This window comes from Chaetomium globosum, genomic scaffold, assembly GCF_000143365.1.
Source record: "Chaetomium globosum CBS 148.51 scaffold_1 genomic scaffold, whole genome shotgun sequence".
In the NCBI taxonomy this organism is placed as follows: domain Eukaryota; kingdom Fungi; phylum Ascomycota; class Sordariomycetes; order Sordariales; family Chaetomiaceae; genus Chaetomium; species Chaetomium globosum.
This window is the reverse complement of record NT_165976.1, coordinates 6142077-6163597: the sequence shown is the minus strand read 5'-3', so window position 1 is coordinate 6163597 and position 21521 is coordinate 6142077. Positions and strand designations below refer to the sequence as shown.

Genomic DNA, 21521 nt, shown 5'->3' with positions numbered 1-21521 from the left:
CCCAGGAGATGGCCTTGGTAGGCTGGGGGAGTGGTAGGGGTAGCTGCTGCAGGAGTGGGTCGAGAAGCAGTATGTGTCACTGATGTTTGCGGAGAGGAGCCCAGAAGCTCGACCATGTGGCTGCGCCGGCGTGGACGCCCCCGAGATGGTAGATCTTGGCGCAGGACGCCCGGATCCAGAGAGGCCAGCTCTTGGGGACCGAGCAGAAAATTGTGTACAGCACGTTGATGACCATATCCTGGCGGATGAGTACCGCGATGAGAAGGTTGATGGCGACCATGTTTCCGATCCAGGGGCGATTGATGCCGTTGACATACAGGGAAACCAACGCCCCGATGTTGCCCAGGTATACCAACATAAGCAGGAAACGGTAAGGGATGAAAGCGCGGTGCACAAGGTTTCGGAAGAACTTTGCCCTGTCTTTGTTTGGAAGGTCGGCTTCGAGGTCGAAGCTCGTCGTATCTTCTTCCGGCTTGACGATGTCGAGGGTGGTGGTGCTGGACGCCATCGTGATTGACGTGGTGGAGTTTTTCTCCTTGACGTGGACCACCCCAGCTTCCTGGTCCGAATTGTACCGGGTCGATGTAGATGGCGCGTAAGAGCTTGTGTCCTGTCCGGGCGGCATAATGAGATCCTGTCCGTGTCCTTCCATGACAATTGTTCGCAGGGCGGCCTTATCAATCTTCCCATTTTGCGTGAGGGGGATGTGGTCGAGGCCGTGAAGGTGTTTCGGACGCGAGTAATACGGGAGAACTTGCTCCAAGTGTTGCATGACCTCCCGCGAGTTGCAGTCTGCGGGGTGGAGGAAGCCGTGGATATCTCCGTCGATGAGCATCGCGTAGGCGTTCTGGACGCCAGGCGCCGCCGCCACGACATGGGCGACGCCGTCGAGTTCAATCCGAAACCCCTGTGACTATTAGCTTCGGTCGGTTTGGCGAAACACTGCCACCAATACGCACGTTCACTTTGACCTGGTCGTCCTTTCTGCCCATAATCTCGATTTCCCCGGATTCAAGCCACCTCCCAAGATCCCCTGTGTTGTACATCATGGACCTGCAACGTGTGAGTAACCATGTCCTGTGCTAGCTAGCCGAATTGGTCCCCTGACTTACCCGTCGAGGGCAAATGGGTCTTTGCGGTATTTTGTAGCCGTCATCTCCGGCATGCCGACATAGCCCCTGGTAACTCCTCGACCTCCGGCCCACAGTGTCCCGACTCCACCGACGGGAACCGGCTTGAGATCATCGTCCAATATGTAAACCGAGTTGTTTGGCGTAGGCGTTCCAATCGTCAGTTGTTTACCTGGCTCGTGTCGAAGCATGGTGTTAACAATGGTAGTCTCGGTTGGCCCGCAACAGTTGTAGTAGGTTCCGTGTGTTGCCCACTTGTCCGCAAGTCTAGATAATCCGGAGTCAGTGCAAATCTTCAGCCTACGTCGCCTACACAGGGCCAACCTGGGAAGTTGTTCTCTCACAGTTGATTGCTTGGTTCTCCAGCGGTTGCCACAACCTTGATGTTCGGGAATTGGTCCGTTGCTTTGAGGGACAGGATCGAAGGTGTGCAAATCAAAACATCGATCTAAGTTCTGCCGTTAGACTTACTTTACCATGCTAAAGGCACTGGTTCATCATATTCACCTCTTTAAGCGTAGGCACCCAGTCCGAGCCACGTAGTACCAGTGTTCCGCCATTGCAGAGACAGCCAAGAATTTCCCAGGCAGCTGTTACATTGTTAGTTGAATCAGTAGCCCGTGTAGACGATAAAGAAAGTTTGCTTACCCATGTCGAAGCTGATGTTGAGAACCTGGCCAACTTTGATGCTTGGCCGGATTCCCAGGCCGCCCGGTGACATACTCACCAGGTTGGCTACGTTGGAATGTGTAACATCAACTCCTTTGGGTGTCCCTGTTGTCCCTGCTCTAAAGTTAGCCTCTCCTCGCCCGGGCACCTGGCTAGCAACTTGACTGTAGGAATTCCACGAACCGGATGTGTAAATCACGTAACACCCGCTCTGGGGCGTGGCGAGATCGATAGGGTCGAGTTTCCCCTCGTCTTCGGTTTCGACTGCGTCCTCGATACACATTAGGCGGCATCCCCGAACTGTGTCAGAATCTGTCTTCTGTAGGCGTTTCTGCGTAGACTTGGTGCAAACAACCAAACCACCACCCGATTGTGAGATGACCGTCTCCAAGGCGGCCTGGGTCACGACCCCGCCGTCCAATGGGACGTACTGGGCACCGCATAGCAAGATAGCGTAGATGCCAACGAGCATCTCGATGCTGCGTTTTACAACTAGTGGCACTCGATTTTCTGGGCCAACTCCAGCCGTGTGGAGGCGTCGAGCTAGCTGTTGGCCGCGGATCTCCAGGTCCATGTACAACATCTCCCGGCGATTGTCGGCCTGAGAGAGGTCAATGGCAGCGACCGATGCTGGGTAGTTGCGGGTGGCATGGCGGATAGCAGCTGTAACCGTGGGAAAGGGGCATGGTGTCGTGGGCCCCATGGTGAACGACTGTTGGCACGCATTGGCCATTGTCCGGTGTTTTTGTGGCCATAGCAAACGATTCTCGCCCCCCAGGTAGCGAGGAGTCTAAGTCAGGTATGGAAGCTTGTCTGCTTAATTTCAAGGAAGAGCCATAAAAGTTAGGTAGTTTAGTCACCGGTGATCAACCTAGAGTGGAGGTCAGGAGCGAGGCTTGGGGCCTTTAAATCCCTAGCTTAACAACCATGGTCAAAGGACACTTCATCTCTTCACCACCACGCGGCACATCGATCGTCCCATCCATCCATGTTCGCTCTTTGGCGCCTCGCCGCCACCTGCGCCTTGTGCGCCAGAACGGGATGAGATTCCCAACACAGCCATCTTCCTTTAGAGGTCCGTTCCGCATCCGTGCCCCTGCATCGGGGGCCGTCTGGAAATGGAAGCCGTGGGTCGCGGTTGCAAAAGAGGTAGGGTTAGGCTCTGGATAGGCCCTTGAATCTTGAAAAGTTGAGGCAGTTACGGGTTACACTCGTATCAAAGTTGCGGAGCGCCGTCCGGCGCCCTTACCTGGTGCGTGTTTTCCTGGGACCGACCTGCCTGGCTATGTTGCATTGCATCCTGGGCGGTTCATTCGCACGAATCAGAGCCGCGTGAAACAACGGGGCCGAGATCGTGTCTTTGGCGATCAGGGACCGTTACGGAGCCCATCTCAGCGCATCTCGATGCAGGGCTGGGCGGCCCGCAGATGTTGCAACGGTGGGTTCCCAAGACCTGCAATGGCTTTGGCCGCACCTGCAGTATGTTACAACCATGCAAGGTACCCCCGGTTCAAGAGCTGCCAGTCTCGGTCGAGGTCCGGGGCAGAACGTGCCTTACGTGCCGATGACAGAGCAGCCAGCAATCAAGTCTCGTGCCTTGTTGTCCCAAGAACTCAGGATTTCACGACCGGTTGGGGAACGGGTTGCTTGCTTCCTCGGTACCTAAACTGCAAGTAAGACGAACTGGTTTCCCGTTTCCACAACGGAGAACTACCGTGTCTAGTGTGTAACTCGATGTGTAACCACACAGTTGCCAAGTGCCGTCTGCAATAGGACGCTACACGCCCCCTCCCCGCTTTCACATGCCACAAATCTTACGACACGCTCAGTTACACCAGCATCCTTTCGTTCATTCATGAACCCAAGGTTGTGCCACCGGCCTCTCCGTTGACCAAAGAACTTTCCCATCATTCGGTCTCTTGGTCGGTTCCTTCTTCGGTCTCTTCTGCGGCCATCACTGCGGCCATTGCCACCACAGTGACCCTCACGGCGACCAACAACGCACCGCAACCCCAACGTCACAGCAAACACAATATGATGCCATCCCCCATACTACGCAGCGATCCAGCGGAACACGTCCGCGTGCTGGCCATCAACAGGCCAAAGAAATACAATGCTCTATCGCAAGAGGCCATCAACCTGCTCCTGCAGGAGCTCCAGGATGCATCAGATGACGACAATGTCCGAGCCATTGTCGTGACCGGGACTGACGAGCTCTTCTGCGGTATTCCCCGAACCTTGACCTTGTGCTCTCCCCTTATGGACGGAAAAACCCGGGGACCGAAGATGGGTGTTTTGGTCGTCCCCTCCCGCTGACAAAGAGTGCTGCCAATCTGGCGGCGTGCTCTTTTCTCAGCAGGCGCAGATATCCGAGAGATTGCCGCTTCTCGATACCGAGGCGGCGACTAAGAAGCGGTACCTGGAGGACTTGTGCAACGGCATGGCCGAGGTGAAGAAACCGCTGCTTGCGGCTGTCGAGGGCGCTGCCGTGAGTGGCCTGCTCGGTCCGGTCATCGAGCCGGACCTAATCCCCGAGGAGCTGAAAGTTGAGGCTGACACCACTATGACATGACATCTGCAGTTAGGCGGCGGCTTCGAACTTGCCTTGATGGTGGGTGGCGTGTTTCATTACGCTCCAGGCTTCGATCATTCTCATCGACTACTCCATGTCCCGAGCCGTAACCCTCATCTCCCGAACCCCCGATGATTGATACAACGTGCTAGTGCGACCTCATCTTCGCATCGACCAAGGCCACGTTCGGCTTGCCTGAGGTCAATATTGGGTTGATCCCCGGGGCCGGGGGAACTCAACGCTTGACAAACGCTGTAGGAAAATACAGGGTGGGTGCCGCCGGACCTGGAACCTAAGAACCCCAACACCTTCTTCCCAGCTCTGACCATACGCTTAGGCAATGAAAATTATTTTGACTGGGGAGTCCATCTCCTCACAGGAGGCCCAGTCCATGGGTCTCGTTGCCGAGCTATCCCAGCCAGGCACCGTGCTTGACGATGCGGTCAAGTTCGCCAATATGCTCGCCCAAAAGAGCAGGGCTTCGCTCTCACTTGCAAAGGAGGCTATCTGTCAGGGTAAGTGCTTGCCTCTGCGGCCTTCTCAACGCCGGCTTTCGTCAAGCTCTGCCCTAACTCTCCATATCAGCGGACTCTCTGGGGAGGGACGAGCAATTTGAGCGGAAGCTTTATTACTCTGCGTTTAGCACCAGAGAAAAACGAGAGGGTGTCTCATCCTTCCTGGAGAAGAGGGCGCCACGCTGGTAATCCATTATCGCTGCCTGCTAATAGTCTGTCTTTTGGATAACTTCAATCCTCCAAAGTTATGGGCATTAACATCCACGACTCCAAGTCAAATTCGCCGTCAAACAAAGCCCTGCTCTCCGGATGGCTCGGACCCAACGTCCACTTCAAAACACAACCGCTCACCGTCTGCCCGTCCGCACAATGAATCTAGCAATGGGTAGGCGTCAAGGGTAACCATAACCAATCTCGTATTCTTGCAATTTCTTCTGGATTGACTGCTTGCCATAGCCTGCCATGGACGCGGCTCTCGAGCCCATTGTCCTGGCTGGGAAGTACAACAGGATATGCGTTCCGCCATAGCTTCAGTGTATAGCCGTCAATCCACGCGTCTTGGTACTGCGTATCCATCGAGTTCGTTACCAGCATGAAGAATAAGGGATCCATCAACGGGCAGTAGAAAAAGAAGTTGTAGTACTCGACATCATGCTCGTCGCGCTGTGGAAACGCCATTGCCGCCATTGTTGCTATGTCTCCGGTGCGATCTAGCTGGTGAAGATGATGTAGCAAGGAGAAGCCTTCGGACGGCGTTGCAGTCCATTGTTCATTTTCCGTGTGAGCCTCTGCTGCCCCCCAATGGTCAGCCTGGAGACCCGTTCGTGGAAGCTGTGAACCACAGCAGAAACACTTACCTTCCACAGTGGCCAGTTCTAGTGCTTGTAGTGGCGTTTCTATACTGTCATCCCAGTCTTCCGGCTCTTGGGGGTTGTCGGATGTTTCCATTGTGAAAGGTAGCGACACTGATAATCTTTAAGTGTTCAGCTTTTAGATTGAGGGTTGTCTTTCCTTCATAATCTTACTTCGCCATGAAAAGGACTGAGGGTTAAGTGTTGAGCGAAGGGCAGTCGGACCTGCCTACCTACCTATCATTGCCGGTCGCTTATAAAACTGGAAGCTTCCAGGGGATTGCATACCTACATGGATTATGCCATACTACAGCAATGGGAGGCAGGCGCTATGGTGTGCAGCAACTCTGATCATGGGTTTGATGGGCCGAGGGCACAACCGGATTTGGGCGGCCAACCAGGGGGTAGCAAAGGCCCTATAAAGCGCTTGGTTGTGTCTTGCCCCGTAGTCATTTGACTCGTTGACCATAAAAACGATAATGGGTGCGGAGAAGTTGCCAACAAGAGGGAGAAGGGGCTTATGAATCGACTGATCCCTTCGATGCCTCTCGTAAAAGAGCGCTGCCCGATGGTCCTGTGTCTGGGTGTTTAGGTACGAATGTGTGTGCTGTTAAGTCACGGTACTGTAACTCCTGATTTCCTAGGTAGAAATTGTGGTGACCACTGTGTTGGCATTTCCGGGATCACTGCCCGCTTCAAAAAACCAGCGCTTATGCCCAGCATCTCCCAAAGGTACCTAGCCATTCAGCCTGGTTTGTCCTGAGCCCGCCACCCCGGTCAGCCAGACGTTGCACTTTCCATCCAGAAGGACTTTGCGTAACGGGTGATCATATGGCACAGCGGCAACAAGTCGACAAGAGAAATTGGTCGACTAGTTACGCTTATCAAACAGGGAATGGGTGAGGGTTACTGGGAAGCCCTGCTCTTGGGCAGACAACCCTGCTGGGATGTCCAAAGCCTGCACAGGCGAATACTATCTCCACAATCCCTTGCTTAAAAAAGCGAGTATGAGGCCTCTCCTGAGATATGACAAGCTATGAAAGAGTAAGCTAAAAGACGCTCAAGGGCCGAGCCATGTGGCTGCACCGGGGGTAACTATCAAAACCAACATGAACTTTCGGAGACAGTCCATGGCAAGGCTTCTTCTGACAGGAGCTTTGTGGTGATGGCATGGATGGAATCTAAACTCGATTGACTTCCCTGAGGCATCATTTGTGTCTCACAATGGAGATATCCCGGTGCCATACATGCGTGTGCGTGTGTGCCTTGTCTTGTTATTCTGGGCTACCACTTAAGTATGCTTTACATTGAGCCCGACCCTTTTTACATGCTGCAATTATGACCTGTTGCTGTGATAATTTAGCCCTTTCTCGCCTCCCAAGCTGTGAACGATTCTCGACTATACCAAAGTTGGGTGGTGCCAGTATCTACCAGGTTCTTAAGGGCTTTGACCAATCTCGGGATCGTGAATATCTGCACAACTAAGTACCTACCTAACAAAGATTACCATTCCGGCACGCTACATGAAACCTTCAGGGCTGACCACTCCGAACCTGATGCCGAGACTGTGATGTGAGCTTGGACCGACTGACGACGGCCGCTTGTGCCGTGCCATCAGCCCTAAACACACACAAATACCGAACTTGTGGTTTGTCGCCGTTATTTTGCCTTCCCTCTTCGTGTTCTTTGTTCCCTCCGCCGACCGACAACACATTTCATCCCTGCTTCTTCAACAATTCGAGTGTTGAATCCCTGAAACGACAAGATGCCCCCCAAAGCCACCGTCTCAGCCATCAACCAGCGACGCGCCAATCGTGGGACCGCTGATGGCGCTACCACCAGCGGTGGTACTGCCAGTGGCACTGCCGGCGCCGCGGTTGCCCATGTATTTCTCGAAAGCGCCGGGGGAAATGCTCCGACGGCCGAGCAGCTCGCCCGCCTTCTTCCCAACGCCCCGGCGGTGTTTCATGCCTACCTTGCTGCCATCAAGAGGGAAGAGGAGTCTTTGATCGCCGAGGTAGAGCAAAGAAAGGCTGCTGCAATCGCCGAGGTGGAAACTAAAAAAGCTGCTGCGATCGCCGCGCTCGAAGCCATCAGGGAACGGCTACGGCAAAAAGAGAAGGCCTTTGAGGACAAGGAAAGCGCTGCGACTGACAAGGACAAGCAAATGGAGGCCACACTCGCGGCACTTCTACACAAAATCAAGGAACTTGCCGTGGTCGTCTCTCCCCAAGCCGCCCAATCCGAACCCGACCAGCGCCTCGATGACCTTGCCGCGACGGGCATGGATAAAAGCAGCCAGGCAGCAGCAACAAGCGACGGCTTGACAACTTCCATCCCGCACACCCTTGAGCATCCGTCCGATGCCAAGGAGCAAAGCTCAGACCGACGCCGTCCGAACATCGAGATTCCGGACAAAGGCAAACAGTCCGACCCTGCACCGGACCAAAGCAACTTTGTGGCTTTGCGGTCAGAGCTCACACAGTACCTGCATCGCTACGAGGTCTGCGACAGCGAGATCGAGCCGACCTTTGTGGCGGGGCTCTTTGTGCGCCTGCTCGACAACGACCACTGGCGCGCCAACTTCGAAGAATACCACCTCCACGGGCCCCAGGGCATTATGCTGTGTGTCACGGCCGTAGCCATGCGGGGCCTCGACTGCGAGGAGGGCCAGTGGGACGAATGCTTTTGCGACGGCGACAGGCGGGGCGCCCTGCGTGGTTATTGCGTCCGTGTCGCGAAGCTGGAGCGGGAAGGTGGCCCCATCCGCTTTACCCGCGGCCAGGCCCTCTCAGTTGCCATGGTTCCGTTTTGGAGGGAGGAGTGATGGGGCCGATACGTTCGGTGCTTGCCCAGCGAGGGCAAAGGGCCAATTGCAAAATCTCAAGACTGCCGTGGTGGGAAGGATTTCGAGGGAGGCCTCCCAAACTTGCCGAAGGACAAAGGGAGCGGTGGGAAGAGTCGGCGTACAGGGGCACAACCACAAACATGTAATAGAACAGTTACCTCGGGGCCTGGTATTCCATCTCGTCCACAACAGTGCCTAGGGACCCAACTTTGGGAGTCTATCTCTCGCCGTGAACGATTCCTCTGGACGTACATGTACACATGGCGCATCATATGAAGGCCGCAACCCAGGCTTATACATTCACTGCCCATGCCGGACTTGGCATCAATCATGCAATTGCGCACTTCCTTTTATGTGTGGCCATATTGAATCTTCACCAGGATCTGATTCCATTGGCCTGGCGGTCACCATACTTTGCCCCCCCTGGCTTGCACAGCCCCAATACACAAGATGCATATACATCGCCCCCATAAGGGATATTAGCCGGATGATGAGAAACAAGTCTGTTGACGGCGTCTGCTATCCTGCTGCTAAGTTGGGGATGATGCTAGTAATATTCGGAATGGCGTTACCGCGTGAAGCTGGCGTGGGAGGATTCGGGATCTAAGGGCAGGTGTCAAGCCGGCTGGAACTAAAACGGCACGATCCCGGGACCACCCCCTCAACGGTATATGGCCGCCAAGGATGGCTGTGTGCATGCATGCTAGTTTCTGGCCGCCAGAAGGGAGCACCCCGCCCTTTTTAAGGTTGAGTTGAGCCATCTTAGACTCACTTCAGCACTTTTTCTTGTCTTGCAACTTTGGCCACCTAGTAACCCAAGTCCAACACCCCCCAAAACCAGCAAAATGGGCTCCAGCAACCCCCATCCCTTCTCCACCCACTCAACAACCTCCTCAGCCACCCTCGCCACAACCACCACCACCACCACCCAAACCCTCACCAACAACACCCCCCAAGCCGGCACCACCACCCCGCAGCAGCCCCCCCACGAGCCACACCAATACATCTACGTCTCGAAACGCACGACGCCCAACCCCGACGCGCAGCCCAAGCAGAAATCGCGGCTGAGCAGGTTCCTGTCCAAGTTCGAGAGCTCGGCGGTGCGACAAGCCAACGCGGCCAGGGAGAGCAAGCGGCTCGAGGCGGAGCGCACGGGGGTGCACACGCTCGCGGTGACGGGGACGCCGGGGAACGCGGCGCAGAGTACGGCGGCGTTTATGTGAGGTGCGGGATGGGGGGGATTGATGGGAGAGGGGGGAGGGGAGACGGGAGGGGTACGGGGTGTGTGTGTGAGTGGGGAGGGGACTGGAAGGAGAAGGCATACGGGATGGGTTGGCTGAAAGCTCTGTTGATACCAGCACCAGGATGTGTAGGGTATTAATACGCTGCAATGTCTACTGACACGCCGTAAGCTCTGTTGATACGGCGTGACATCTGTTTCTAGGCTATGATGCCCATTGATGCATGTTACGGTGTTTCTTACCAAGCTGTGGCGCCCATTGGACCATTGCTGCCTCTCTGGCAGGTCGTGGTGTTACCAGGGATAGAGGGTTTTCTAGTGATGTGACGCGAGCAGTTTAGGGGCTCAGAACCCACTTACTCACGCTGCTATTTCCCGACCCAACTCCACAAGTCTATACCACTGGGCAGAGATAAGGTACCTACCTAACCTTAGGTAGTACACGGTGGCATACCGATGCCTAGTGGCCGCCGATGGTACCAGCATAAGAGGACATTGACGCTAGGCGGCCGCTGGTCGTCTAATCTGGTGGTCATGTAGGTTGTTAGCGAGGGCGGTCGCTGGCCAGGTAGGGTGGATAGAGAGTAGAAAGTCCATTTTTGGCCCATGATTCTTACTTCTGCGGTGTACTGTACCGTTGCCATTTTTTCTTGCCATGCCATATCATCCATTAGCTTAACAACGAAAAAATGTTTGGGAGCATGTCTGTTGACGTTCAGGAAACCCACACGTGATTTATCACATGCATGGCGCCAACCCATTTCTTTCTCGTCGCCGACGTTCGTCAATTCAATTAAAGGTGCCTCGGTAGTTAAATGTATCGCATTTACAGAGCTCAATTTCTTTAAAAAGAAACAACGCTGTGACCCGACCCGCCAACCTCCCACCTAAGGGCCGAACGCAACAGCCGAGACCGCACAAAAGAGAGGCGGGAGGGTGGCATTTTAGAGTCATGGCGCTGAAAAGATAAAGGATTGCAAGATAGACCTCACTTACCGTTGGCAACACCAAGAATGGAGATACCAGACCTACAGAACGTTGACATAAGGAAACCAGTTGTGCTGGCGCTCAGCAGGGAATAGATTCATCACGCGCCTTGACAGCGATAGCAGGGCCAAGAATCGCCAAGGGGAGCATCCAAACAACTGTTCGTCGTTATAAACAAGCTTCGCCAAGCCTGGCCTCCGCTAACCGAACCACGGACAAGCAGAAGACCCGTCTTGGTGTGATCCAGATGTTACTATGTACAGCATACAAAACCACCAACCCAACATGAACCCGCCCAGCAGCCAAGGCAGCCACCTACCCTTACTCAATGTTGATGCTCGCCGACCCGCTGCTGCCGGGGCCGCCATCCGCCGTGTAGCCCTCCACAGCGACAATAACCGAGTCATAGCTGCCCAGGCCCATGCCCTTGGCCTTCCAGGCGTCAAAGTGCTTGGTGGTGGTGACGGTGCCGCCGACGCGCTTCTCCTTGCGGACGGACCAGTACTGCTGGAAGGTGCGCGTGCCCTCGATCGACGGCTTGTTGACGCGCGTGCTGGTGAAGATCTCGTACGTGCCCTCGCCCTCCACCGTGAACTCGCCCTTGGACGTCCACGGCTCGTTGGGCGCCAAGTCCGCGTGCGACTCCACGATGTAGTACTCGATCAGCGGGTTGCGCGTCCAGCCGTAGATGGCTAGGTAGCCGGGGCCGGTGGCGTTGTACGTGCCGGTGAACTTGATGGTTCTGTGGGAGAAAGGGGTTAGTGGAGGTGTTTTACTCGCGGTGGGTCTGTAGAGTCATGGATGGTTGAGCTCACCTGGCGCCTTGTCCGTTCCATCCCTTGCCGCAGACGAAGCCGCCTTTGCTGTTCCAGTTGGCGGTGAACGAGCCGCCCTGGCCGTTCACGCAGCGGATGTTGCTACCGCCTTCCGACCAGCTGTTGAAGCCGTTGCCGTCGAAGCGCGCCTGGAGGTTGTTGGCCGGCTCAGCGGTGGGTGCCGCGAGCATGCCGGGAACCAGAAGGCTGGCGGCCGTGAGAAGGGAGAATTGGACCATTGTGGATGAGATTGGAGGTTTGAATGTGCTGACAACAAAGAACCATGGGGCTGGGTTTTCCGTCTGGGATCGACGCCACGTCTAGTACTTATAGCCAGACCCGGGTGATTCGTCCCCCAAATTTAGCATCGTGATGCCCTGACGATCCATTGCAAAATAGCCATGGCCAGGTTCACACTGACGTGACTGGCTTGAGTGACAGCCATTTTCCCGAAACTAGGTGGCATACTAAGGTTGCATGCCGGTAGTTTCTAGTGGAGAGTTTGCCCAACCCCACGGCGCCGACGGAGGCTTCCAGGTTTGGGGATCATGCGTGATGGGACGCCATATTTAGCCTGAACCATCCCCGCAGATCTGTGTTGATCACCGGCCGCCCTGCCTCATGCAACCAAATTCAGAATCCCTGGTTTTGTGGGGTATTCCCGGTCACTACCGACGTGCCTTTTCCCGGGGACAAGGCGGCGACGGAACGTTTTGAGATAGATTAGCCCCAGGACGCGCGCCAATAATAACTTTATCCCAAAAGGTGCTTGTGCCGACTGGGCTCGGAAGGCCTGGTATGGTGTAGAAGAGTGCCGTACATAGACATCGGAGGATAAGACGGATGTGAAAAGGATATAGTATGGATGCACTGGGTAAAAGGGGATAACTGAGAATAGACCCTGGCCTCGTTATTGGCGCGCTTTGCGGTGGTTCATTGCTGCTCCAAGAACCGGGGCTGCCGTACGCTGTGCTGTCAATCCATCTGCTGTCCATGGCACCAACTGCGGGAGATGCACAAAGGGGTGAGGGTCCATCCCACGGATATCACCCCTCGGGCGAGTAAAAACGGTGACCCGACTACCCGGCAGGATGGATCGTCGGGTATATCACGCGTTAATTCTACGCCTGTCCAGATAAACGGGGGTACACTGGCATTGTACAATAACCAGACCGACTCACGAAACTTCCTTCTTGCCCCAACCCGGCTAAACTCGTGGGCAGCGGCGAACTACGTAACTCAGTTGCAGCATCGACGATGAGCTTATACAGCACTGTATCCATTGCTGGGAGTTGGCGCGTCTGATTAGCAAGGACAAGACAAGATCTATAAACAACGAGAATGTCCCATCTGTCATGACTTAGCAAGACAATGGCCTCGGAAACATGTAAGAGAATCACGCACAGTTTCAGCACGATCCCCGTCTCACCTCCTCGCTGGCCCGTACACAAGTCCCTGACATCCAGGGTTAGTTACGTAGGTAGGGTTAGCTGCACTGTCCATCAACTGGCTGAAGGTCAGCCATGCCCGTGCTAGTACTATCCCTCGCCCGTCCCCTCTCATGTCATTGACAAGGCCGAGAAAGAGGGGGGATAAACACGGGAGAGTGGCCCAAAAAGAGGTTGGATGGTGAGCTAAGAACTGAACTGAGCTAAGGTCAAGGAAATCTGCGGCACCATCAACGCCTTTGACGACGACGCCGGCACGCCCCTCTTCACCAAGGCCGCCTTCCGCGACCTGGCCCGAATCATCGCCGAGTCCAGTATCCGCCCCGTCCAAGCCAAAGTTGTCTCTCTCCACTTCCCAATAACGATTATTTAGGTCGAACCGCCAACGGGGTGGGGTAGTAATGAGGTTGCGGTGATGGCCAGACATTAGGGCTTCCAAAGAACAATGGGTCGTAGAAGGTGCCGCCAAATGTCTCGATCACTCTGCACTTCTCCTCCATATATCCCTAGCGTTCTGGATTGTCTCTAGCTGCCTGTTTGAATTATCTAATAGAACCGCCTCCAAAACCCACACCCCTCCTTAGTGATAAATAGAACGCTGCATCCTTTCCGGTCCCAGTCCCCCAAAGTCGTCCCCCGATGATCGCATGGACTTCTCTACACTAGGCTACCATACTACGCCGAGTAGCGGCATTTTGGCACAAAAACCATCCTCGTACATGCCCTGTCCGACAGCTGGTACAAGCTCTCGTACCTGTTGTCCAATTTCTCGAGCTCCCCTGCAAATTAAATTTCCTTTGACCCTCCGATTGTGTCTTCGTGATCGACCTTGCCCACTCCGATGTGCCTGGCATGCCTAGCCCAGCTTCTTCTGCCGGGATCTTGTCATGGACCGTGTTTTGGAAATCGGATTCGTTGAGATGGGCGTCGATGACGGTTAAACATCTTTTCCCAACCATCGGTGCAAGTACTCCTTTTTGTCCTCCTCGAAGCGGTTACCGGTCGCGAGGGTATCGCTCTTCACTGCACGACTATCTGAGTCGCTAACAGCCTCAGGTGGCGAGAGGGCAAAGAGCGTAAGCTGTTCCTGGTGCCGGCCCACATTGCATCGGTAGTGCCGTACCGAGTGAAGAAAGTGGTGGCAGAAGGGGCAATTGACGCCTGGCTTGAGAGTCACTGGTTCTTCTGAAATCTTTACCATGGCGTCTAGCTCAGCTGCCGTCTGTTTACCGGCGCCGCATACTTCAAGATGATCCTTGTACTCTACGGGCGATGAGAATTGCTCCTTCTGGCAGCTGATGCACTTATATGTCATCCATGGTTTTGCCTGACATGTCGAATCCAACCACGACGCCGACGGTACTCGCGTCCGGGTGTGATGCAATCAGGTTCGAGGCATATATCTATTAGGGTTAGTAAATGGGCGTTTTAGAAAGGCGATTGAAGGCTCAGCTAGTAAAAATCTTGAAAGAAACCAGAAATGATAGTGAAAGGGCATCTTACATGGCCGAAGGTCCTCATAGACATGTTTTCTTTTGCGTTTGGTTAGTGATCAGAATCAAGAAAGTGTTTAAGAGTACGTCGAGAATGGCAACTTACTTCCATGACATTTCATCTTTCGCCTCAATGATCGTGTAGCAAAGTGGACACTGGAACGGTCCATCTTGGGCTTCTTTGGGTAACGGAGGAACCATAGGTACGGTGTCGGCCAGTGACGTGGAGGAGGGCGCGTACCTTGCAATGGAAGTCGTCACCGTGTGGTTCTCGAGGGCTTGCCGCCGAACCGCTCAATTTCATTTAACTCGTGAGAGAGTTTTTCGTAGTGAGAACGCTGGTGATCCAGATACCGTCGCCTCCTGCCGATGGCCTCGCCGAGTTGTTCCGCGAGAAAGCGTTCAATGTGGTTGTATTTTGAGACCATGTATTGGACGTCAAAAGGCTTAGACCGGGGCTCGTCGGTGGACTGTGCTTCAGTGTATCGGTAACGGGGCGTCGGGTTACGGATAATGTTGTTGAAGCTAGTGAGACCAGTAATCGCCTCGGCCATGCTAATCGCGAGCTGCCCAAGCTGCGTGGTGGGCATCCCTCCATCCTCCTCCGCAGGAAATTGCATCCCTTCTTGTTGGAAACGACACTCAGACGGAAAGATCCGGGGAGAAAAGAATTGATTGATTGTTCTGTCTTCCTCGGTGGCGGGCATCGCCCTGACCTCCTTTTTATGCTTCTTGTTCAGCCCCTGGAATCCCTTTTGCATTAACTAGCGCATCGGCAGTCGAGATTCCGTGTTTCAATTTCCACAACTTCCAACACAAGTATCCGCAAGAAGGTTCCATGTGACGAAACCAACACTTCTAGCATCGGCCTGGGCAACCGATCCCACGGGATCACGTTCCCTTCGGCGATATCCAACGTCTTTTCGATCAGCTCTGAGAGGCGGTCCAAGCACAAAAAGACGAGTGATTCCACTGTAGACGAGGCACTTTGGAGCTGGTGGTCTAGAGACATCTTCCCGCCGTTACGGGGCCCAGTCTCATGGGGCTTACCATCTGCCATATAGTCTTGGCAAAGTCTACGTTCATTGATATCTCAAAAATACATATATATCTTTAGATTGATTGCTCTGGTACTCTCTCTTTAGATCAAACCCTTTATTGTTCTTACGTTGTTTTATCGGATGGTTAATTAACCTCAAAGCACGAAAAAAAACAAAAAAAAAACGGAAAGTACCTACGTACTTCGTTCATTTTACATTCTCTGGCCTTACAAATTTCACATTACATGCCATAGAGCAACTTACATTCGACGATGTGCTAGTTTATAGGATAGTCCTCCCTTAGTATTCAAAAGTAAGGGCCTACCCCATACCGGCTCCCCACCCACCTACCCTGCACCCACGTAGCTCCCAACGGACCTACCCTATGCTATACTGATTGGAGACCTGTTCGAACGATATGCTCATATACCCCACTACCACCACCGCCAACACAAACAGCCCCCATATGCCTTCATCCATGCCCCTGATACCTATCTGCCAGTGACTGTCCAGGAGCTCATATCCTTCAACTTTCATACACTTTCCCCAAGCCATCGGCGAAGAAAAGCCCACCTCCTACGCCTTCCGTAATCCGACCCGCCGGCTCCATGACCCATTCCCGGCATAAACAGCATTTCATAGTCCTTGTCCGCGTCATTCAATGCTTTGACAACCTGCAGCGTCGACGCAGGATCCACATTATCATCCAGCTCCCCCACAATCAGCATCAACGCGCCCGTCAGCGCGGCCGCATGCACGGCGTTGGAGTTGGCCGCGTACGCCTCATCCACCGGCCACCCCATCCACTGCTCGTTCCACCAGATCTTGTCCATCCGGTTATCGTGGCACCCGGAGTCGGCCACGGCAGCCTTGTAGAAATCCCCGTGGAAGATGACCGCCGCCGCGGCGTTCTGCCCGCCCGCCGACCCGCCGTAGATGCCCACCCGCGACGTGTCCATCCACGGGCGGGTGGCCGCCGCGGCGTTGATCCAGGCGATGCGGTCCGGGATCCCGCCGTCTTTGAGGTTCTTGTAGCACACGTCGTGGAAGGCCCGCGAGCGCCAGTTGGTGCCCATGCCGTCGAGCTTGACAATGACGAAGCCGTGCTCGGCGCCTTCTCGCTGTGAGAGGTTGGGTGTGAAGGCCTTGGGGGTGAAGAAGTCTTGCGGTCCGGCGTAGATGTCTTCGACGATGGGGTATTTTTTGGATGGGTCGAGGTTTGCGGGGGCGACGATAATGCCGTGGATGGGGGTTTGGTCGTCACGGCCTAGGGCGGTGAATCTTTCAGGTGGAGCCCAACCCTCAGCCAGGAGCTCGGCGGTCGCGTCGGCTTCGAGTAGGGCCAGTTCGGCGCCGGACCAGGCGTCCCGGAGGGCGGTGACGGGGAGTTGGTCGATGCGGGACCAGGTGTCGATGAAGTAGCGGTTGGTGGAGAACATGGTCCAGGAATGGGTACCGTCACCTGAGGTGAGGAGTGTGAAGTCGGAGCCGTCGAGGTTGACGCGAGCGAGGTGTGCGTAATAAGGATCTTGGTCCGGTACGACTCCGTATACGGTGAGCCACACCTGGCGAGCGTCCCAATCCACTCTCTCGACCTTTCTGACAACCCACTCCCCTTTGGTAACCTGACTCTTTACCTCCCCGGCTTTCATGTCGTAGAGGTACAGGTGATTCCACCCGTCTCGCTCGCTCGCCCAAAGAAGCTCCGTCGTGTCCGGAGAGACGAGGTAATACCGCTTTTGCGAGTAATCGAGAAACGTCTCGCTGCTCTCTTCCACAATCGACCTCACCGCTCCCTGCCGATGCATTCCAATCACTCGTAAGTGTTTGTGGCCCCGTTCGTTGAATCCAAAGAGATATTCTTCGCCATCTTTGCTCCAACCCATGTCCTCCAAGTTGTAAGGGTTTGCGAACAGGGAATCATCTGTTGGGACTTCGCGTTTGGCTTCGATGTCGAACATGCGGGGCCGGTCGATTCTCACTTTGTCTCCAGGTTTGAGGTAAGTGGTTGTGCTCAATTTGGGTTGGAGTTGGTCTGCGGGTGTTGACTCGATCAGATTGAGGGAATAGCCTTCGGCCGGCGAATATTGCCACACCACGGCAAATTTGCCGTCAGAGCAAGCCATGAGTCTGTTTGGATCGTATTGGAGCCCCGGTTCGTCGTTAGTGGTGATTCGATGCTCCCCATCTGCATCCCGGATCCAAACATCGCCGTCCCGCACAAAGATCCCACCATCTGCCAACTCCCTGATCTCTTGGACTTCCTTTTCTTCCTTTACCGGGACTTTCCTTTCCGCCAATATCTCTCCGCTCCCTTCCTTCCTCAAGCCCCAGCCCTCAACAACAATGAACCCTTCCCCTTCCAAGGCGCGATACACGGCCTGTTCCCCGCCCTCCCCTTCCACACGCCACACATGCCCCGCATAAGTTTCGATTCTCATTTCCCTCCCAGGCTGCACGGTGGCATATTGCACCGCCTTGCCGGAACCATCAATCCAAAACACCTTAACCGCAACCTCTGTCTTATTAACGATATTCACTCCGGCCGGATCCCCGGCGTTGTCGCTTACGGCGTCCCAATTGATAGGCTCCTGGGGTCAAAGTATTAGTCTGACCGGGCTGATATAGCATAGGCTTATACAGGGAAAACAAAACAAGAATAAAAAAGAACATACCAGCTTGGTCCCGAAGTCCCCATCCCAAACCTCCAGTGCCCGGTCATCGCTGCGGAACTGGAACACTCTGCCATCGAACCGGAACCGCACGGAGGCGGCGTCGGCGGCCAGCTCAATCCAGGAAAAGGGGAGAGATGCCGGGTTGATGTCCTGCCCGGTCTGTTCGCCGAGTTTCGTAGCCAAAGCGGTATGGTCAAAGGCCGGGCGGCGGACTGGCAAGTTACCGGTCGATGAGGATTCGGCATCCACAAAGAGAAACTCGGTTGTGTTGTCGGAGGCGGCGGTGCGCCGGTACCAGAATGCGCTGTCCGAAAGCCAGTGCGGCTTGACCGTGGCTTGGTCCAGGTAACGCTGTGCTGCCCAGGCCATTGTCGGTGTCGGGGCCGATGGCGTGTGTCTTGCAGGACCAGATTTGGAGCGTGCCGGTGGTATTTATTGTGAGGCGCGTAATAAAACCTAGCTTTCTGGCTTTGTTGCTGCTGTCGTTGGTCTTGAGTTATAGGGGCCGGGTGTGCTCGCCTGGGGACACGGGAGTAGGTGGTACCTACATATACATACAGTACATACCCATGGTAGGAGCTTTCGTGGCCTACTCACTGGAATTGCGTGTCCTAACACCGCGTACATCATTTTCCTTACCCATGACTCATATTGGGCATCTACGGGGATCCGAGTACATGGTGTCCCACCTCCTGCGGCTGAACAGCATCGTCCGGGACGACTCGGCTCATCCATGCGGTCTAGTCGAAACTGAGTAGAAGGCCAAGGTGGCAAGGTCGTAGGTCCTGTCCTGTCCGTCGGTAAGGAACACCAGGATTTGATTAGTACGCCACGAAGCTGGACGGTGATTCTGTCACGGTCTTGGCCGCAGCGACCAAGCGGTGCGGCGCTGACAGTGACCCGAACCAATCATGCAGTACAAGGGGCCGGCCAATAGGAGATAGATCGTGGGGAGAAAACCACAATCCTGAGATATCCAACCAGGAACGGATCGTCCGGGAACTCGCGTAAGGCGATCCAAAAGATTTATCGGGAGCAACCTGATGCCCCACAGCCCAAATCATTTAAAGCCTTGGGGTACGCAGGTGCCTCGGTAGTGTACTGAGAACAGTTTGCTACGGGCCGAGAACCACCGGTCCCATCAAGGCATCACCGTTGTCCATCCTTTGGACCAATTTTCCAGCAGAGATTGGTCACACATGCCGTGGGGCTGGGTCTCCTTCTCCTTAGAATACCGAGACCAAGTTTAAGATGTTGCCTTACCCTTCCTCAACCTCATTAACCCTTGGGATTTCCAGAAGGGTTGGCGAATCACGGCGGGAATTGGCCCGCAGTCACAGGGCCAACGCCTGGGTTCTGTCTCATCGCGAAAGCTTTCAGCGAATCGCGGCGCTTTGTGTCTTCTGGACGTCCCGTCCCCACTTCCACAGCGCCGCTGACCTGCTCCCGCTCTTCAATGCGTCCATTGCCTTTCAACTTTCAGGGGCAGGGATTCAGGGGCTGCGACATGCCAAGCCCAGCGAGCAAGTGCAACCTCAACCCCTTGATGTGCCGGCGTTCTTGAAAACTGCTGTAAGTCCAAGCATGTGAACATTTCTATTAAAAACTGAGGAAAGTTTCTCATCGTCAAGCCCTCTGTGGGCAGCCTTTCGTTTTTGTTTTCACGTCATTCTTTTGATACCACTACGGTACTTCCACTCCATAGGTACCTACTCAACAGCAGCAAGAATGGTCCGCTTCCGTACGAGCGTAATACACGCTTTCTTGGCTGTGACCTGGGACTGGTGTGATACCGTTACTGCCGGGCCGGTTCAGTCTGTAGGTGCGAAGAACTTTGGCCGCGATACGCAGAGCATTTCCTCCCCGAGCCGTCCGGAACCTGTCATGTTGCAACCACTCCGCATCCCTAGGCAGGGCAACTCAAAGCGTGATCGCCGAACCGCCCTGGAACTCAAGGGAGAAGAAACACTCTATTGGGGCGCTGAAGATGGCACCGTGGCAAGGCTTCGGATCGAAACGCCCGACGAGACCGAGAACCTGGTCAACCTCGAACTCATTGACGACATGGTCCGCCAAGTAACCTGTCCGCCCGCCGGCTCCGAATCAGGCACGCTCAAGCTGCAGTTCCTCGAAGAGGCCGACTTCGACGACGCCCAAGACATCTGGCAGTGGGTAAACCAGGCCGCCGATAACCGCTTCCTCTTGCTAGTCGGCGCGGGAGCCTGCGGCTGGAACACAGAACGCATCCCCTACAACGTCACGGGGCTGGTGTACAACGACGAGGTCGAAACGGCCATGCTGCAGGTCCAGCGCACAACCTGGAAGCAAGCAGCGCACACCTTCGACCTAACCGTGGGGCACACCGCCATCCCCCCCACCACCACCAACAACCACAACAACCACAACACCGCCCTATCCACAACCGCCCTCTCCCTCAACCCCGCCTTCACCATCCCCCTCACCACCAACCTCACCTCCCCCTCAGCCCTCACCATCCCCATCCCCAACCCAGCCGGCGCCGGCACCACACCCCTCACCCTCTCGGCCACCTGCCTCGCCTGCCACACCGCGGGCGCCCTCACCGTGCAAGCGCACTTCGCCGCGCGGTGGTTCGAGCTGACCGCCGCGGCCGTGGAGGTGTCGCTCCCGGAAGAACTCACCGCGACGGCGGTGCTGGCGCTCAGTCTGCGGGGGGATGTGGTTGCGCCGGTGGCGCGCAGCGTGCCGCTGGTGGAGCTGGCGCCGGGGGGCGTGGCGATTCCCGGGGTGGTGACGCTGGGGCCAACGGTGGGGGTGAGTTTGGGGGTGGAGGTTGGGGGGGTGAGGGGGGCGGCGGGGGTGATGGTGGGGGGGATGGCGAAGTTGGACGTGGGGTCTCTAACGATTGTCGTCGCTGATGTATGCCCGGCTGTTAAGATCCTGACTCTGTGGTATCTGGCATCTTCTTCTTATGCTCCATCCCGTTGCAACCCGTCGGGCGGGAGATTTGATAATAACTCCTACGTTTTGATTCTGCAAAATTCCTTCCTTCCGTGAGGAATTTGATTTAAGCTGCACTCTGTACATTGGGATTCCTGCACATACTGCATCATTATCTCTTAAGACACGCAGACCTTCTTGCTCTGTACGGGGGTTTCATCGTAAACACTTACTTCTACTCTGAGCCCGTGCATCCCAGTCCAAACCGGCATAGGCTTATCACTTCAAGGCCGATAGCATTTGCTTGGGCTTTATCCCC

The 21521-nt window shown here is 55.1% G+C and overlaps 9 protein-coding genes across 9 annotated transcripts in view; 5 read left to right on the top strand and 4 right to left on the bottom strand.

Moving 5' to 3' along the window:
* Positions 1-2502, bottom strand: part of CHGG_01982 (uncharacterized protein) — a gene marked incomplete at both ends in the record, with an annotated part of 3759 nt that extends 1257 nt beyond the window's left edge. The window contains 6 exons of the mRNA XM_001221202.1: positions 114-913; positions 972-1053; positions 1113-1397; positions 1602-1619; positions 1677-1720; positions 1858-2502. Of these exons, the coding sequence (XP_001221203.1) occupies positions 114-913; positions 972-1053; positions 1113-1397; positions 1602-1619; positions 1677-1720; positions 1858-2502 (1874 nt within the window). The remainder of the gene's footprint in view (positions 1-113; positions 914-971; positions 1054-1112; positions 1398-1601; positions 1620-1676; positions 1721-1857) is intronic.
* Positions 2503-2726: 224 nt separating this feature from the next.
* On the top strand, positions 2727-5259 carry CHGG_01981 (uncharacterized protein; the record flags this gene model as incomplete). The annotated part of the gene is made up of 6 exons (XM_001221201.1): positions 2727-2948; positions 3171-3278; positions 4159-4287; positions 4381-4410; positions 4751-4886; positions 5132-5259. The coding sequence occupies 6 exons, from the start codon at positions 2727-2729 to the stop codon at positions 5257-5259; spliced, it is 753 nt and encodes a 250-aa protein (XP_001221202.1).
* Positions 5260-7502: 2243 nt separating this feature from the next.
* On the top strand, positions 7503-8564 carry CHGG_01980 (uncharacterized protein; the record flags this gene model as incomplete). Its single annotated transcript, XM_001221200.1, has 1 exon — positions 7503-8564. The coding sequence occupies one exon, from the start codon at positions 7503-7505 to the stop codon at positions 8562-8564; it is 1062 nt and encodes a 353-aa protein (XP_001221201.1).
* An 866-nt stretch (positions 8565-9430) lies between these two features.
* Positions 9431-10365, top strand: CHGG_01979 (uncharacterized protein; the record flags this gene model as incomplete). The annotated part of the gene is made up of 2 exons (XM_001221199.1): positions 9431-9788; positions 10265-10365. 2 exons carry the CDS (start codon positions 9431-9433, stop codon positions 10363-10365), a joined length of 459 nt encoding a protein of 152 aa, XP_001221200.1.
* A 768-nt stretch (positions 10366-11133) lies between these two features.
* On the bottom strand, positions 11134-11866 carry CHGG_01978 (uncharacterized protein; the record flags this gene model as incomplete). Its single annotated transcript, XM_001221198.1, has 2 exons — positions 11134-11554; positions 11628-11866. 2 exons carry the CDS (start codon positions 11864-11866, stop codon positions 11134-11136), a joined length of 660 nt encoding a protein of 219 aa, XP_001221199.1.
* Positions 11867-12998: 1132 nt separating this feature from the next.
* On the top strand, positions 12999-13448 carry CHGG_01977 (uncharacterized protein; the record flags this gene model as incomplete). Its single annotated transcript, XM_001221197.1, has 2 exons — positions 12999-13094; positions 13284-13448. The coding sequence occupies 2 exons, from the start codon at positions 12999-13001 to the stop codon at positions 13446-13448; spliced, it is 261 nt and encodes an 86-aa protein (XP_001221198.1).
* Positions 13449-14012: 564 nt separating this feature from the next.
* CHGG_01976 (uncharacterized protein) lies at positions 14013-14738 on the bottom strand (the record flags this gene model as incomplete). Its single annotated transcript, XM_001221196.1, has 3 exons — positions 14013-14370; positions 14579-14591; positions 14675-14738. 3 exons carry the CDS (start codon positions 14736-14738, stop codon positions 14013-14015), a joined length of 435 nt encoding a protein of 144 aa, XP_001221197.1.
* A 1403-nt stretch (positions 14739-16141) lies between these two features.
* CHGG_01975 (uncharacterized protein) lies at positions 16142-18652 on the bottom strand (the record flags this gene model as incomplete). The annotated part of the gene is made up of 2 exons (XM_001221195.1): positions 16142-18199; positions 18284-18652. The coding sequence occupies 2 exons, from the start codon at positions 18650-18652 to the stop codon at positions 16142-16144; spliced, it is 2427 nt and encodes an 808-aa protein (XP_001221196.1).
* A 1359-nt stretch (positions 18653-20011) lies between these two features.
* Positions 20012-21521, top strand: part of CHGG_01974 (uncharacterized protein) — a gene marked incomplete at both ends in the record, with an annotated part of 4677 nt that continues 3167 nt past the window's right edge. Inside the window, one exon of the mRNA XM_001221194.1 lies at positions 20012-21181. Coding sequence (XP_001221195.1) covers positions 20012-21181 — 1170 coding nt within the window. The remainder of the gene's footprint in view (positions 21182-21521) is intronic.